This window comes from Cololabis saira, chromosome 16, assembly GCF_033807715.1.
Source record: "Cololabis saira isolate AMF1-May2022 chromosome 16, fColSai1.1, whole genome shotgun sequence".
Lineage (NCBI taxonomy): Eukaryota > Metazoa > Chordata > Actinopteri > Beloniformes > Belonidae > Cololabis > Cololabis saira.
In genome coordinates this window covers 22,108,509-22,125,872 of record NC_084602.1, presented here as the reverse complement: position 1 = coordinate 22,125,872, position 17,364 = coordinate 22,108,509, and the positions used below count along the sequence as shown (strand labels likewise).

The 17,364-nt window shown below is 37.9% G+C and overlaps 2 protein-coding genes across 2 annotated transcripts; one reads left to right on the top strand and one right to left on the bottom strand.

Moving 5' to 3' along the window:
• Window positions 1–1,339: 1,339 nt before the first annotated feature.
• Window positions 1,340–7,011, bottom strand: pcmtl (l-isoaspartyl protein carboxyl methyltransferase, like). Its single transcript, XM_061743145.1, has 9 exons — window positions 6,948–7,011; window positions 6,439–6,574; window positions 3,817–3,921; window positions 3,281–3,312; window positions 2,844–2,948; window positions 2,597–2,717; window positions 2,073–2,158; window positions 1,677–1,846; window positions 1,340–1,560 (listed from the first exon to the last, which is right to left on the bottom strand). The coding sequence occupies exons 2-9, from the start codon at window positions 6,554–6,556 to the stop codon at window positions 1,524–1,526; spliced, it is 774 nt and encodes a 257-aa protein (XP_061599129.1). The 5' UTR covers window positions 6,557–6,574; window positions 6,948–7,011; the 3' UTR covers window positions 1,340–1,523.
• Window positions 7,012–7,412: 401 nt separating this feature from the next.
• ccdc32 (coiled-coil domain containing 32) lies at window positions 7,413–12,522 on the top strand. The gene is made up of 3 exons (XM_061743961.1): window positions 7,413–7,708; window positions 10,411–10,564; window positions 10,921–12,522. The coding sequence occupies exons 1-3, from the start codon at window positions 7,462–7,464 to the stop codon at window positions 11,108–11,110; spliced, it is 591 nt and encodes a 196-aa protein (XP_061599945.1). The 5' UTR covers window positions 7,413–7,461; the 3' UTR covers window positions 11,111–12,522.
• Window positions 12,523–17,364: the final 4,842 nt, after the last annotated feature.

The following is a 17,364-nucleotide window of genomic DNA, read 5'->3' as shown; positions in this document are numbered from 1 at the left end:
ATGACGTCAATCTGTAGTCCAATATATGCCATGTGTAGTTTTAACGGTAGACTCAAATGTTTGCCATATTTTTCACATCATACAGGAGGACTGTCTCAGAAAATTAGAATATTGTGATAAAGTCCTTTATTTTCTGTAATGCAAAAATGTCTTACATTCTGGATTCATTACAAATCAACTGAAATATTGCAAGCCTTGTATTATTTTAATATTGCTGATCATGGCTTACAGTTTAAGAAAACTCAAATATCCTATCTCAAAAAATCAGAATATTCTGGGAATCTTAATCTTAAACTGTAAACCATAATCAGCAATATTAAAATAATAAAAGGCTTGCAATATTTCAGTTGATTTGTAATTAATCCAGAATGTATGACCTTTTTGTTTTTTTAATTGCATTACAGAAAATAAAGAACTTTATCACAATATTCAAATTTTCTGAGACAGTCCTGTAAATATCGTAACTTAGAATGAAATGCACGTTTTCCATTTTCATTCACAATTTACTATTTCTTAAATTATTTTTGCATACATTTGTTTATTTTGGCATATGTTTATTTAGTTTGTTCTTGAAGTCCAGCATAATTAAAATTACCCTAACCCTTCCAATAATGATAACAGTACAGTGTTTATTTAGTGGGCTTTATTAATACATTTGATTAAACATATAACACAATATTTGAATCTTTTCAAACCTTTCAGTTATTGGCACATCTTTCCCTAGATGGTCTAAGTAAGAATTATACTTACTGTAATATATTACTTTATTTAAATTAGCTAAACTTATATTAAAATGCCATGGCTTATATTTGAGCTCATCTTTATGTTACTCAAGTTGTAACCAAAACATTCCCATCAAATTCTATAAAACTTTTAAACTCAGTTCAATTTCCAATAAACATACACAACAATACATACGGTTCTTTCCAGTAATGATAACAGTACAATGTTTATTAGTGGCTTTATTAATAAATTTGATTACACATATAACACAATATTTGAATATTTTCAAACCTTTCAGTTATTGGCACATCCTTCCCTAGTGTCAAACAGAAAATATTCTACAAATACATTAAATGATCTAAGTAAGAATTATACTTACTGTAATATATTACTTTATTCAAATTAGCTAAACTTATGTTAAAATTCCATGGCTTATATTTGAGCTCATCTTTATGTTACTCAAGTTGTTACCAAAACATTCCGATCAAATTCTATAAAACTTTTAAACTCAGTTCCATTTACAATAAATATACACAACAATACATACTGTTCCTTTTCTGTCCTTTCTAAACTAATTAGAAAATAGCACTGTGTACAAATGTTGTTTTTCATCCACCATCCACACCACCAACATGGTAATCAGTGGACAGGTTCACACTTCCTCAGCTACTCATTCTAGGTTTCTTGGAAGACAATCTGTTTAGGCAAACAGAACAAAACTCTCCTTGTGTGTTGTTAGGTATCAACTCTGTGGAGCAGCATCTGGTAAAGATTGAACCTCAGTGAGATTGTGGGGAGCTCTACGATACCTCAGAGACACAGCACCATCGCCATCTTCTGCAGGGGCAATCACACTGCAGTCAGAGCTCACCTCTGGAAGAAGGAAGGACAGCAGGTGGACATAACTCACTTTATTTATTTCTTTAGATTCAAGGCTGAGGAAGTTCTCTTACCCCGACCACTGGTGCCTCTTGTCAGTCAGGGGGACATAAATCACTCCCATTAACGCTTTCTTCAGGAAAGTTCCATCACTCTGCCGATCGTATTGTTCTAGCACCTGACTGCCACCTTCGGGGCCCACTGGGAGAACCAGACGCCCGCCTGTTTTCAGCTGTTCCAGCAGCTGGCGAAAGAGAAAACAGACGTGTTTTATTTCCACTGAGTCTGCATCGCAAAGCCTCCTTCACAGGTCAAAATATTTTAGAAAAAGGTATGTCGATAACAATCTGCATCTAAGATCAATTTTATTTCAATATCTCCTGCAGTAATAACCTGCTGTTATTTATTTGCAGACTTTAGAGAGAGAGCTATTCTATTCTAACCAGAGTAAAAGTCAGGTGTGCTCTTACAGGCTTGGGAACAGAAGCTGCTGCTGCACCAACATGAATGGCATCATACGGCGCTCCTTCCAGATAACCCTGTCTTCCATCTCCCACTGCAGATGGATGGATGACATGTATGACATGCACTATAATCTGGTTTGTCTCTGCAATTTAAACATCTGTATATGACAGTCTCTAGCCAAAAACCACTTAATTTATCACTCCTTGTAATTTATAGTATGTTTTTTGTTTTGTTTTTGTCTTTGTTTTTGTCTAGATACCTCTGTTACTTGTCCAATATATCCATTCTTTTTCAATGTTTGAATCCAAATGATTAGTTTTGTTTTGTATAAAACCTCCTGAGTTGAGGTTCATAAAAGGGTAGGCATAATAAGCCTTGGCTTCAGCCTATACCTTTTCGGTGCCATTTAAAATATTGGACTATTTTTATGTTGTATTATGTTGTATCCAAATGGACCGAAATAAAAACTCAAAATCAAAATCAAATCAAAATATGAAAGGAGGTATGACGTTGATATTTTCAGACTCACCCACAAGTTTGATGCGTCCAGAAGAAAGCAACTCAGGGTCATCGGCGTGCACATTTTTTCTTGACATTTGAACCAGTTCATCAATGTGTTCAATCCCAACTATTCTACCACTGGGTCCTGTCTACACACAATACAAAAAATGCAACTTTTGCATTAATACTAGATATTTTATGCAAACTCATGGACAAAATTTAAAGTCAGCTATAAAGTTTTAAAATAATTCTGGAAAGTTATACATATAACTTACCATTCTTGCAAAGCAGGCAGTTAGATATCCACTTCCTGAACCTACATCCAATGCAGACGCCCCTTCAGTTAGTTTGTCACTTAACAGCTCCAAAGCATGTGCATGCTGTAAGGCCAACAAGAATGTGATGAAATGTGTTTATATGCACAAGTGAAGGTTTTACAAACCAGGGCCAAATAAAATAAATATGATGAAATACAGATCTTAGTCAGGTCTTAAAAGTACTTAAATGTAACTTCAAATGAACAATGACACAGTGCTTTAAACTGTATTATAACTTATTCAACAGTATCTGTATCTACCTTTAGCATTCATATCAAATACATAATGGCAAAGTGTAGTATGTTGTTTTTTTTATCTAAGACTGCACTTAATAGATTATTTTAAAAACAGTATAACACATTTTCTGTTACTAAGGTTCAATGTTTGTTACTCACCATGTGTGGTGCACTGATGGTTGCCCTGTAGCCTGTAATAAGTAAACATAACACTGAGTGTCTCCACACATCTGGCCAAATGAAAAAAACCATCATCTAATGAAACAGTGTGTTGTAATATATCAATAGTATCGATCATATTGTTGCAATGCACAAAACTTTTAAGAGATCTGGGGTCCCTATTATTTAAAACATAGTTTTTTTTAGACACAGCGACAATTTAAACACTGTTATGAACCAAACACCCCCTCCTCTTAATGGCAGCCGTCTCACCCAGTAACACAATGCCCCCCACCTACGTAGCAAAAACTGCCTTAATTGACTTGAAGAATGCAACATTCATGAAGGCCCTATTGTGCAACCTACAGACTCCAATATGCGAGCCCCAGACACGCCAGGACAGCCCCAAAGACCACACTACATTGGATCAGAGTTGTTCTGGTGGCACAATGTAAACTTATTCACAGTCAACTAGGTGGTTTTATGATTGTTTATTGTTATTGTATGCCTTTTGTAAGCGTGATTGTATTGAGCACCTATGTTCTGCGGAGAGTCGGCATACGGATAGTCTCTAGAGTAAAGTCCTCTGTCAGTGTCCAGCATGGCATCAAACACTCTGTCGTTACGGATCACCCCATGATCTGGAAGAGAAAGGAGGTGATGGTTAACTTAAGTAGAGAGAAAATTATACATGCTGAATACAAATAATGTATATCTGTTTTCCACAAACTTCCACATGCTCATCAATAATACAACTATCTCCAAACTAAACAATGCTCTACTTCAACAATGGACACACTATTTGAAGAAGATAGACAGGTATCCACTAGTATTTTTCTTTTTAAATAACACATATACTCACAGGCCACTTTACTACAGTAGGTAAACCTCACTAGCAACAAGTTGGACCCCCTCTTGCCTTCAGAACGGCCTTAAATCTTGGTAGCATAGATTCAACAAGGTGTTATAAATGTTCCTCTGAGATTTTGCTCCATATTCATATGATAGCATCTCAGTTTGTGCAGCTTGGTCAGCTGCACATCTGTGATGCAAATTTCATCCCAAAGATCCTCTTTTGGATTGGTTCTGGAGACTGTGGAGGCCAATGGAGTACATTGTCATGTTCAAGAAACTAGTTTGGGAAGATTTTAACTTTGTGACATTCTGCATTATCCTGCTGAAAACAGCCATCAGAGGATGGGTACATTGTGGTCATAAAGAGATTGGCATGGTCAGAACCAAAACTTAGGTAGACTGTGGTATTTAAAACAATGCTTAATTGGTATTAAGTGGCCCAAAGCGTACCAAGAATACATCTTCCACGCCAGCACCAGCAGAAGCCTGAACCATTGATACAAGCCAGGATCGAGCCATGCTTTCATATTGCTTGTGCCAAATTCTTACTCTACCATCTAATTGCAGAAACTGAGACTCTTCAGACGAGGCCACATTTTTCTAATCTTCTATTTACAATTTTCTGTGCAAATTGTAACCTCAGTTTCTTGTTCTTAGCTGACCAGAGCAGCATCTGTGTGATCTTGTGCTGTTCTCTTTTTCAGACGATACTCAGTAAACCCTAGAGATGGCTGTGTGTGAAATCCCCAGTGAAGCAGTTTCTGAAATACTTAGACCAGCATGTCCAGCACCAACAACCATGCCACTTTCAAAGTGGTAGGCAAAGTGTTTATGTAATAATTGCTCGGGGGTCATGCTCTGGATCTCTGGAAAGCGCCTAGAGACAACATCTGTTGTAATAGACGCTATATAAATAAAATTGAATTGAAAGTCTCTTAAACCGCTAAAATTGCTGCCCTTTTCTGATGCTCAGTTTCAAACTTTGAACTTGAAATCACTACACTGGCTTCCAGTGAGTCAAAGGATAGAGTTTAAAATCTTACTGCTGGTCTACAAAACACTGAATGGTCTTGGACCAAAATACATGCTGGATCTGTTAGTTCCTATGAAGCTCCCAGACCCCTGAGGTTCATCTGGATCTGGTTTGTTGTGTGTCCCAAGAACCAGAACCAAGCAAGGTGAGGCAGCGTTCAGTTATTCTGCTCCTCACCGGTGGAACAAACTTCCTGTAGACCTGAGGTCTGTCAAACTGTCAGCTCCTTTAAATCAGGCCTAAAAACATTACTGTTTACTGAAGCGTACTCTTAAATTAAATACTTACCTGCTGTTCTCTACTGCCCTTACTTTCTAACAACTTGTGCTTTTTATTATTTTACCTATTTTCTTATCATTGTATCTGTTATTTACTGTTTAATTGTGTCTTGCTGCTTTTAATGTTGTAGCACTTTGAATTACCTTGTGCTGAATTGTGCTATACAAATAAACACAGACATGAGGGCATTGAGTTAAAAAGCAATGCAGCGAGGTGTACGTGTACCCAGTACTCGAGTTGAGGGGGGATGGCATCCCCCCTGAAATAAAAACGGTCAAAATCATCCCCCCTGTAAAACTGCCATCCCCCCTTTCCATCCTTTATGTCATTTCATCAATGAATGTGGTTTTACTGCTATTTCAACATTTAGAGTCATCACCAGAAAAATAACACCAGAAAAATAACTTATTTGACAATTTTCACCTGTTTCAGGTCAATTTTCACTTGAAATAAGTAGGAAAATCTGCCAGTGGGACAAGATTTATCTTCTCATTACAAGCAAAAAAAAAAATCTACTTGAAACAGGTGAAAATTGTTGTTTTTTCCAGTGATGAGTTTTGTTTTAAGTGTAATAAGATTATTTTTACTAAAATTAGACTTTTTAACTAGAAATAAGACAAATATTCTTATTTTGAGTTTTTGCAGTGATCCATTTTACTTATCCTGTGAAGGACAGAGGCATATTGATAAGTTCAGAAAACTGTTTTTTATTGTTGTGTTTTGATGTATTTGATGTAAGCCCAGTGGATATTTAAAGCTTACAGAAGGCTGCATTTAACTGCTGCTATGTCATTCCTGCAGTATTTCTGCAGGTGTTTTGGTCAGTGCTATTATTTGTAATATATTATATTATTTGTAATCAGCACAAATGATCTGTCCCCATATGATAAAATCCACCATGCCCCCTGATTTTATTTTACAACTCGAGTACTGCGTGTACCACATAAAACTACCAGGTTAGTGTATGTGACCCTGACATCAGCACAATTACCCCTCAGTCTGCCGACAAGCTCTGCGTTCGTTTTGCCGCTGGACATCCACGCCATGGTGCGGGACAGCAGCACGCCCATGGGGACCGCCACCGCTGCCAGGCGCAGCACTGCTCGCATGTCCCACACTGGAGCTTCCTGTAGCAGAACAATCAGCCACTGTAAGCCGTGGTACACAGAAGCATATATAGTAACAGTCTAAAGCCTGAATTATGGTTCTGCGTTACATCGACGCAAAGCCTACGCCGTAGGGTACGCGGAGTCGCCGCGTAACCCACGGCGTAGGCTTTGCGTCGATGTAACGCGGAACCATAAAGTAACCGCCGCGTCCTCTGTGTGTTTGCCATGTTATTCACAAAACTGTGGTTTACGGCTACGCTAGAGCGTTAACGTTACTTTTATGAATTGATAAAATCCTTATGGAGTTGTAACGGTTATTTTTATTATCTTAAAGCATACAGTCATGCATAAAATAATTTAAACTACCTCTAGGTCAGTGGTCGGTGTTTACCTTCGCAGTTGTGAGCACCGTCCCTTTAAGGTGAGTTACTTCCTGGTTCCGCCTCCCACGGCTCTTGGCCAATAAGATTCAGATCCTGCGTCTGACGAGGGGTCCCAATTATCCAATCAGCGCTCAGAACAGTTTGATTGGCAGCTGCAACGTCGAATCAAATTCACCTTCACAAGGAAGTGGGTTAAGTCATGGATACAGTTTGCTAGTGAAGCTAAACTCCAACTTTACACATCTTTGAAAATAACAGCCAAGCCGATCCAAATAATCAGACAGGTAAGATGTTAATGTTAAAGATGTTAATAATAATTTATTTTGACAATCTGTTAAAAAAGGGTATTTCAATTGTAAAGCAGTAATCCATAAAGTTGAAGACCAGCCTGCAGTGCTCGCTGATGGTTCATATGTGTAATATATTGCTTGTTTAAATCCTTGTAAAAGATCAACATGGTGATCTTAAACACTTTAACAATCGTCTTTTCTGACAGCCGTTTAGTTGAGTGACCTCGGAGGGATGATAGACGACTTCGAGGCTCCGGAGGTGCGGTCCAGCGGGGAGCTGTGGTCGGAGATCTGCCCGGCTCTGCCGGAGCTCAGAGCCGGGGCAGCTCCGGCTCTCCGCCCGGACTTCACCGACGCCTTCCGTCCAGACCCGCTCAGTGGAGGGGTGGTGAACGGACACACGCACCGGACAGACCCCAGCTCCTCCAGCGCTAAATGGGAACCGATGGAGGATTCTGAGATTTACATAGCCAGTTTAGGTACAGTATTTATATGACTTTTTAGCTTTTTTTAGGGTTGTCCCTAGGGTTCCCACCTTTTCAGATATAGAAATAAAGTTTAAAGTGCTTTAATAGCATTGAACTTGCATGACTGTACAGACAGACAACCATACTAGCAACTGAAATAGCCTCCTATGCTCCTATGCTATGTATGTCCACATCAGCCCAGATGTATAATATAGCCTACAGGTGAAGAATATGGTGTAAAAGTTAATTTATTTCAATAATTCAACTAGAATATGGTGAAAAAGTTAATTTATTTTAATAATTCAACTAGAATATGGTGTAAAAGTTAATTTATTTCAATAATTCAACTAGAATATGGTGAAAAAGTTAATTTATTTTAATAATTCAACTAGAATATGGTGTAAAACTTAATTTATTTCAATAATTCAACTTAAAAGGTAAAACTAATATATTACCTAGTCTTATTACATGCAAAGCAAGATATGTTAAACCTTTATTTGTTATAATTTTGATGATGGAACTGTTTATTGATTTCATAAAATATTCTCTAATTTATTTTTTATTTGGGGTTTTCATAAACTGAGCCATAATCACCAAAATCATAACAAATAAAGGCTTGAAATATATCACTTTGAATGTAGTGGGGAAATAATATATTTGTTTCACCTTTTAGTTAAATTTACCACGAATGACGTTTTGCAATATATTCAAATTTCTGACCTTCATCTGTATATTATCATCAATAAATTACTACAATAAATACATTACGTCAATAAATAAGAGCATAATATATGTCCGTATTGGTTCAATACGGAACGCAAGTTTTAATTCCCAATTCCCAACCCCTACCTGGAGGTGAAGCCCGAGTCCTCCCCGCTGTCTGGCACACACATATAATAATGATGACTTGGATTTATATAGCACCCTTCAAGGCACCCAGAGCGCTTTACAGAAATCATTATTCATTCATACACATCCTCACTGGTAGTAATAATAATAATAATAATAATAATAATAATAATAATAATAATAATAATAATATATAAAATATAAAGATATGGGCACAGACGCAGCAGGTCCTGTTGTCCCGCCACAAAGATTTTGCTGGCCTTAATGTTTCCTGTGTTTTATTTTGTTCATTATTGTTAAATTTAGTGTAGATGTATGTGTGACAGACGTGTCTATGGGGCGTTAATGAAAATACGGGACAAATCGCGTCCCGTTCAATACGGGACGCAACATTTTTTTCTCAAATAAAGGACAATTCCGTATTTTACGGGACGGGTGGCAACCCTAGTTGTCCCGAACAGTTTTTTTTAGCTCCAGATCTGATCCCGATCACTTGAGTTTGAGTATCTGCCGATCCTGATTTTTCTCGATCCGATCACTTTTTTTGGCTCCCGATACATTTCCGATACTTTTTCCCGATCAGATACATTTTAGCAATGAATAAAAAAAAAAAGAAAAGAGGACTAAAACTAAATTATCCCAAGCTTCTTTTATTGTCCATTGGAGAACAACATGGACATAATTTCAACAAAACTTATCAGCACTGGTGCCACAAAAGGTAAAAACATTAAATTGTAAACTAAAACAAAAAGTGCAGAATAGTGCAATAACAAAAATAAATACATTTAACTTCAAAAGAGGTAGTTGAATGACATCCAGTCAAACTCACAAACACAAGAAAATTAAAATACTTTTTGGCTTAACCTTAGTGCAACATTCTAAATGGCATGAAATGAATGGCAGCAGCTTAATGCAACATATAAAATTTCACAATTCAAACATGTGCCGGAAGTGACGCTGGCCACCGGCCGGAAGTGACGTTAAATGCAATGATATATAAAACGATTTAATATATATTAAAAACATTAATAACTAGGTATGTCCCGATACTCTTTTGGCCGATATCGATGTTTTGAAAATGCCGTGATCGGGCCAGATCGATCGGCCGCCCAATCAAAGACAATACTACAATACTACTTTTTTTCTTTTTTTTTTTTTGCCCTAAGTGGCTGGAGATCTAATAACGTATAACTTTACACCAGTGGTTGAAAAATAAACACAGTTTATGCACCCAAGACAGTACCCAAGACAGGTTTCCTTTAGGGACAATTGTTATTGTTATTCAAAAACTCCATGCATTTTAATTGTGTAAGTGAAATAAGGAGGGCTATATTGTACGGAAGAGTATTAGGGCCAGGCAGGAGAAAAATTAAAATAATATTTTAGAGGTGTTTTTTTTTTTTTTTTTCATTTTCATTATGCACTTCGAGAAAAAAGTCGAAATGTTGAGAAAAATGTCGAAATTTCAAGAATAATGTTGAAGTACAATTTTGAGAAAAAAGTCGAAATGTTGAGAAAAAAGTCAAAATTTCATGAATAAAATTGAAATGTTGAGAAAAAAGGCGAAATTTTGACTTTATTCTTGAAATTGTATTTAATCCACTAAGAGGTAACTTTAAAAAGGAAAAAAACAACGGTCATTGACCAAACATTGTAAAATATTTTATGAAAACATTTTCAATTATGCAAGTCAGAAATGGCCCCTAAAAGTTGCTCAGCTTAATATGTTTTGGCACAATAAATGAAACAAAGACACCTCCCCAGTGTTGTCAGAAGAGCTTTGGCATTTACCCATCTTCAAATTGTCTGTTCCAACTTCAATGCAGAATGTAAAGTTCTCATATTTTGTCTATGTTTTACTGCAGAGAATCGCCTGAAAAAGTTAAAAGGCCAGTCCAGTGACGTTACCTCCAGGGACATGCTGCGGTCCTTGTCTCAAGCGAAGAAAGAATGCTGGGATAGATTCCTGCATGATGCCGAAACGTCAGAGCTCTTCCAAGGTGGAGACATGGACGAGAGGTATGACAGGGTCATGAAGCACAGTCCCGGTGAGGACATTTGTGCAATAATTTAACTTATTTTAAGTAATTCCTTGCATTCTATAAAGTCAAAATAATCACATTTTTAATGAAAACTTAAGGACAAGAATTTTGGATTTTTTTTATATTTTCAAAAATCCTCAATTTGGGTTATTAGAAAGATCTTATCTTGAGATTCTTTGTCGATCCCAGTATTTTAATCACCTTCCCTTGAAATTTACAAGACAATGTGGTATTAACTTTTCTAAACAACACCTCAGAATTTCTGGAATGAGGATAGTCAAGACTTCCCTGGGAGTAATCAGCCCTTAACTATTGGTATCCCTCCGTTCCCAGCGCTATGGAGCACTTCAAGAGGTGGCTGATCCCGGAGAAGGTGGCCATCAGTGCAGAGGAGCTGGAATACCTCCTGAGGCCGTCTGAGAGTAGAGAACAAACCGGATCAAATCCATCGCAAAACGAGGATATCGCAGAGGGCGAGGCACACAACCCTGAGGAAGACGAAGCTCATATCCCAGAGAAATAAGTGTGATAAAATCAAAATGGTGAAAGAACTAATTTGTCTTTGGCTCTCTTGGGGAGACCTGTGACCCCATCCCTCCAAAGCAGTGTTTTGGTCAAGCTTATGTCATTAGCTGTCATTCTCTGTTCCCACAGCAACCCAGCGTTGCATACGTCACGTCACGTGTAATGTGTGTGTTCTTCATCCCTTCAACGTCTTCATCCCTTCAAGGTCATCGCATTCTGAAAGTATTTAATGTTATGTGAAATTAGACTCATTTGTCCTGTAGCGGTATAATGAGAATCTAACATCCACTTTTCATAAATGTTCAGATGTAAAATGATTGATCACATGCAGGGTTACGCTGTGAAGGAGAATTGCGAAGATGTGAGTAATGTATTGTGCTGCTGTGACAGAAGTTCCTGTTTAAAAGAAAAAGGAGACGTCCGAGTTAGGAATCGTTGTTCTTATTTGAAACCACATGCTGCTGTACACATGGTTCTGCATACTGGAAACGTGACCACTTTGACTGGTTCCCACTGTAGAAAAGAAAAATATAGATACGCGTATTCAAGGAAGACGCAAAACCTTTCCAGTAGCAGAACACCATCTGGGTAGTTTTCACATTTTGCATATTGTGCAGATGGTTCCATGCTGCAAACTAGGCACTACGCTTTTGTCACAAAATCAGAACATGACAGTATTATAGTATGTGATTTCAAAAAATTACTTATGATTTCTTATAGTGCACAATGTATAGCAACATATTAAGGAGCATTACCATTTTTAACATAATTTTACTTAGTTTTACCTGATTTTTCAATTAAAATACCTAAAACTGATTCAGATGCTTTGTGTGTATGTCAGCTATACCTGTAGTTTTAGGAAATGTTATACAAGTGTGTTGTCAATCTACGTTTTGAAAGCCTGTCCTGTGATTATGGCTAGTCTTGACCATAATTTAAGCATCAGAGGGCCATTTTATGGTTAAAAACATTGAGTTTACAGGTTCGGCTATGAAGGTCAGTTTTATTTGTTAGGGAATCCATCATGTAAATAAAGTTCATCATAAGTGTAGGAAGGGGTGGTACAGGTATGTTAAAAGAAAGCTTCAGTGAAGCAGTTTACACTTTAGTATCCTGCTTTATCTTTAGATGGCAGCAACGAATGTCCTAATTTATCCACGTTTTTATAAGGCAGTCTTTAACATTGCAGGCCATACAGCCAAGCCTGTAAGATGGATTTGTAATGTCCAAATCAGACATGTGTTGGTTTGTAGTCAAACTGTTACAAGACTGAAAATGAGTAATTTCATCTTTATTTACTGTAGACAGGAGAAGTTAATTCAGATATATTATATGCTTAATTCCCTATATCTTGCAGGATAAACTACCGTACTTCATTTTCTTATACATTATTAAAGCTGGGGAATTATACTTGGTTTTTGTTATGTGTTTTTTTTTAAAGCATTTTTTTTTACCTCGTTTTGCCAATTTAAAGTCAGCTTGGGAAATCTGGGGCCCAGTAAAATTCCAGTTTATTTATTGGAACGTTATGAAACTGCGCACATAGGTACCCTAAAAAACGGTTGGAGACAGAAATGCCATTTGTTGTCTCAGTTTGAGTGGCTCAGTCTCCATAAACACTCTCAATTAATAGTCACCCTTGCATTCAAACACGGACTTGGATTCATTAATCACTGCCGTCCACAGAGACTCCAGTCTCTGTTAACTCTGCTGTCGGCCAAACAAGCCATCACATGGAAATGAGAAAAACAGACATTCTTTAATTAACGTATTAAGTTCCATGAGGACTTGGGCTTTCTTCAAAATTGCTCGGTTTAATAAGGAAAACTGCAGTAGGACGATGGATGTGAGTCAAGTAAAGAAAAAGTGAATAACCTTCTCACATCCTACTGAGTTTTTCAATTAAACAAAAAAAGTGCCAACTAGCCGCCAGACTTAACTAGTTTCTCAAACTCACTGATTGTGGTTTAGACCAACCTGGCAAAAGTGCTGCTGCAGGCCAGTGGTGCTGAGGCGCTCCATCAAAATATTGTTCCTTATCTCGTAATATTTTTGCATCTCATTTTCATAGTTATATCTCCACAAGGTAAATGCACAAGTTGCAACATAATAAATAATCACATTTTGGAGTTATTACAGGCTTATTTTGTCACTGAGGATGGTGTTTTAGTGGTGCAGTGATCCAGTTCCAGCAGCTGTGCTAAGCTAGTCCAGCAGGTAGCTTTGTCAGACACAGAGCAGAGATCGGCATAAACCCTCTTATCAAACTGTGGGGATGATTTAGGTTAGTTCTCAAAATGTTGGCATATCCCTTCAAAGAATCTGGACAGGACTCTTGCAGGGTCTCTTGCATTATGATTAAAAGTGCACTGAAGTTGTCAGGTGGTTCATGTGGCAGCACATCCTGCACAGTTTTAAGGCAATCCTTAAAAGCATATCTTCTGCAATCCTTGATATGTTTATCTCATCTTTTAACTTAACTCATTTTTTTCATTCTTCAGATATGATATAATTTTCTTTGGTATTTAGAGGTGTAGTATAGGGAATTCTTTATTTAAAGGAGCATGAGGCTCCTTTTAAGACGGCCGTTGGGGGTACTGCAGCCAACAGTGAAGCCGGCACGGGAGAACGGGGAGAACGTGCATGCAGCGTCATGTGACGTCACATCCGCAGGACAGCGCGGGAAATTCGGGACCGAATTGCAGCACATTTTGCAGCACACAGCCTGTTCAAGGCAAAGGAGAGATACACTAGAGGGCTCATTCTTTTGGGTTTGGAACGCTTCATCTGACATTATTACTAGAAAACTTAAAATGTATACGGATTTTTTTCATAAATCCTGCCACAATCGGGCCTCAAGCTCCTTTAAGGCTTTTGTTTCTTTTTTTTGTTTCTTTCGTTTCACTAAAATTATTTTAAAGTTTATAAACATCAAGTCTTGCATTACAGACCTGCAACACATTCTGAAATGAAGTTGGGAAGAGATATTTTAGTGCAAGCTATGAGTTCAAATGATTTCAAATAGGTGTCATCAACTAGTGTTTTTTATTTGTCTTTCTTTCTTTGACCTACAATGATCTAAAAGTTGAAATTGCTACAATTTCGGCATTTGTTTCAAACATTTTTCCAAGTTCCTATTTAGTAGTAGTTACAGTTATTATAATAGCAAAACAGTGTTATGCAATTCAATTTAACATCACCTTTAAGCATCGCCTCATAACAAACACAATAAAGCCTTGACATCCCTCCCAAGGTGGCCTCACAACCATTTGCACCTTAAGTCAATGGACAACATCATTTCACATGATGGTCTAGAACTCAAACAGCTCATCGTGAGCTTAATGACCCGCGGGATGCCGTTGTCGTTGTGTGAATGACCCCACAGCTATTTAAAGCCTTGAACTCACCACCACTCACAAATGAAGAAGCCTTTCAGATGAGAAGAGAAACATGCTTACCAACCAAGAAAGTATTTAAAACTGTGTATTGAGAAAATCTGGAACCAAAATACAAGGTGCTATATTTTTTAACCTCATCAGGTAGAATCATATGAAGCCACGAATCTATGCATAATTAGGGGCATGGTTTTTTGATTGACAGGTGGCTATGGTGAATAGCTAGCTGTCCTCACTTTAACTACTTAGCACCTTCTAGACTTTACTTCTTAACGGTGAGAAGAAAGACTTTACATGATTGGTCATTCTTTTTCAAAGATTATATGTCTTGTTGCGTTGTTAACTGTAGTAAGAGACCTCTGTGACCAGTTTTGGGTTAGCATGGAAAAAACACCACAATCTTATCGGCTTCTAATTATTCTTCAAACAGCTGGTTTCTTCTGGTTGAGTGACGTTTGTCTCGGACCATTTCTGGACCCTTCAAAATGGCCAATAACCAACTACAATTAACCAACCAGACAGCTGACTCCACTGCACTCTGCTAGTAGTGGTTCAGTTCCCTAGGGTGCTTGGCTTGGTTGAACTAACCGCTCTCTCGTGGGTGGCTCTTGAGGGACTGAGGGTCCCAGCAGACTTACACTGTCCTCATTTCAGCTCTTGCAGAGCTTATTTCATATGTTGTTTTGAGAACAAGAACTGAAATCAGGATGTTTGGCCAAATTTTATCAGTAAAGAAACATTGGTTAGCATAAGCTAAATTCCCTAATCTAAGGCTTCCTGGCTTTGTCATTATGCCAATTTTCCCGTTTTTAGATAAATTGGGGTTAGGCGGTGTCAGTTCCTGCCAACAAGGTGCCATGCAGTAAAAAGAGGCTTCAGAAGCACAGAAAACCTGTAGGGTGACATCAATAATGTCAAACATTTTATTTTTTTTATTTATCCTTTATTTATACAGATAAAACACTTGAGTCCGAAGACTCATTTTCAAGTGTGACCTGTTCACATCCACACAGTTGCATAAAACATAAAAATGAGACATGACAAGATATGACAGGACATAACACTTGAAACTGATGGAGAGTGGAAAAGACAATACACTATAACCGTTAAATAGCTGGAAAATAGAGATATCAGGTTAGCACACTAGCCCCAGACAAAAATAAAACTTGTAGAACACAGACTAGCTTATGTGCTTTCAATGCTTAGCTGTGGCAGAGGTCATCTAGTGCAAGTACAAGATAAAGATGCACTCTCCATGTCTCTAAGCAAAAGCTTAAAACTAGCAAGGGGAATCAGGTTCGTCAACTTCAGACTCTGTTGCAAGGAGTTCCAAGCGGACGGGGCTGCAAAAGAGACATGGTCATGGCAGTGTTGTTATGTGGAGATGCTCCTCTTCTCTCATGGGAACTGCGAGACCAGTACAGCTAGAAGAAGGAATGGATACCAAAAAAAGGAAAAATAATAAAGCCTGGAGTGAAGGTTCACATTTCAAAGAAGACATTTAGCCAGAGCCAAGAAAACACAAGAGTGGCTTCAGGTAAACTTAGCCACACATCCACCCTGGATTAGTAACTTGGTCTTGTTTTGTTTATTCTTGAAAATTGCATTCAAATTGCTGAGGGGGACAAATTTAATATAATCTATTTTCAAGTCCCTGCCTGTTGCCCTCCATATTCACACTTTTAAACTTTTGGATATATGGAAGATAAATGAGTCTCAGAAAGGGAAACCTATCCTGACCTTATGGGTTTGGCATTACAGCTGTCTTGCGCGAGCTGCGACAATGGATAAATCATGTTTTCAGCTTGGGTGAAAGCTTGATTGTTAAAACAAACAAACCAAAAAACCCAACAAAAAAGAACCACTGAAACTTTTAATAACACTGTTGTCAGCAAATGACCACATTAAATGCTGAACTGTGCCTGTATAATTGAATCCACTTGACCATCCAATATTGATGTTGTGATAGCACAAATGAAAAAGTCAGTTTATATTGCTCTTGTTTTCCGTGTTTTCCCCTCCTACTCAGACTTCTCAAGGGGATGCCTCTCTAAGGCCACAGGGAACACCAACCCACACGTCTCTAGACCAATGACAATAATCTTCCCTGAGCTCTGTCGCTGTCACCTCATCAGGACTGCTCTATGAAACTCAGCGGCAGAAATGGATCATTTGACCTTTTACCAGTGAATAGTGTCTCAACGGGTCATGAAGAAATGCTGAAGGAAAAATATCTTTGAAGAAGATGGCGAATAATATTAAGAAAATGTATTACTTGGATTACTTTGTCACATAGCAGTTTTTCAGATTTTTGGGGATTCCTTTTCTGCACAGCTTCTTGTGATGGAGTCAGCAAGTGTCATATAACTGACTTCACTTTACGCTTAAAAGCTGTCTTATTTGTCAGAAGCGTGACTGGTTAATGAGTCACTAATCCTTTAGCCTGGATGTCAGGAGCTGATTGTCCTGTATTTGTTTTGCTATTCATTTTGTGAAATTTGATGTGCAACAACACCATCTACCCTCACTCAGCATCCGACATCCTTTGCAAAAAGTTTCAAAAAGACCCCTGTAGCGCATTCATGTCAACACAAAATAGGTTGTTACAGTATGTCCTTATGGTAGTGGACACGTGAGGTTGCCTGGTCTGCAGGTGACACGCTGGAAATGGTGAAAGACCAGGAAGTCTACTTTGGCTGTCACATGCTGCACAGGAGAGGTGTAAATTTATCAGACCTAGTTAAAAAAACAAACTTTTTTCACTCCTCTTGGAGGAAATCACAGCTCCACAGTCTAATAATTCCACCATAATGACCCCCAATAACCCCAAGTCCTGTCTCCATTATTGCACAGATGA

Bases quoted from the DNA above. Each gene is read 5' to 3' on its own strand.
- pcmtl (XM_061743145.1), bottom strand. From the start codon at position 6,556: ATGCGAGCAGTGCTGCGCCTGGCAGCGGTGGCGGTCCCCATGGGCGTG. The intron at 3,313-3,816 runs GTGCTCAATACA...TACTTATTACAG, and splicing joins CGACTCTCCGCAGAACATAG to GCTACAGGGCAACCATCAGT. The intron at 2,718-2,843 runs GTAAGTTATATG...TATTGTGTGTAG, and splicing joins CTGCCTGCTTTGCAAGAATG to ACAGGACCCAGTGGTAGAAT.
- ccdc32 (XM_061743961.1), top strand. From the start codon at position 7,462: ATGATAGACGACTTCGAGGCTCCGGAGGTGCGGTCCAGCGGGGAGCTG. The intron at 7,709-10,410 runs GTACAGTATTTA...GTTTTACTGCAG, and splicing joins GATTTACATAGCCAGTTTAG to AGAATCGCCTGAAAAAGTTA. The intron at 10,565-10,920 runs GTATGACAGGGT...CTCCGTTCCCAG, and splicing joins GGTGGAGACATGGACGAGAG to CGCTATGGAGCACTTCAAGA.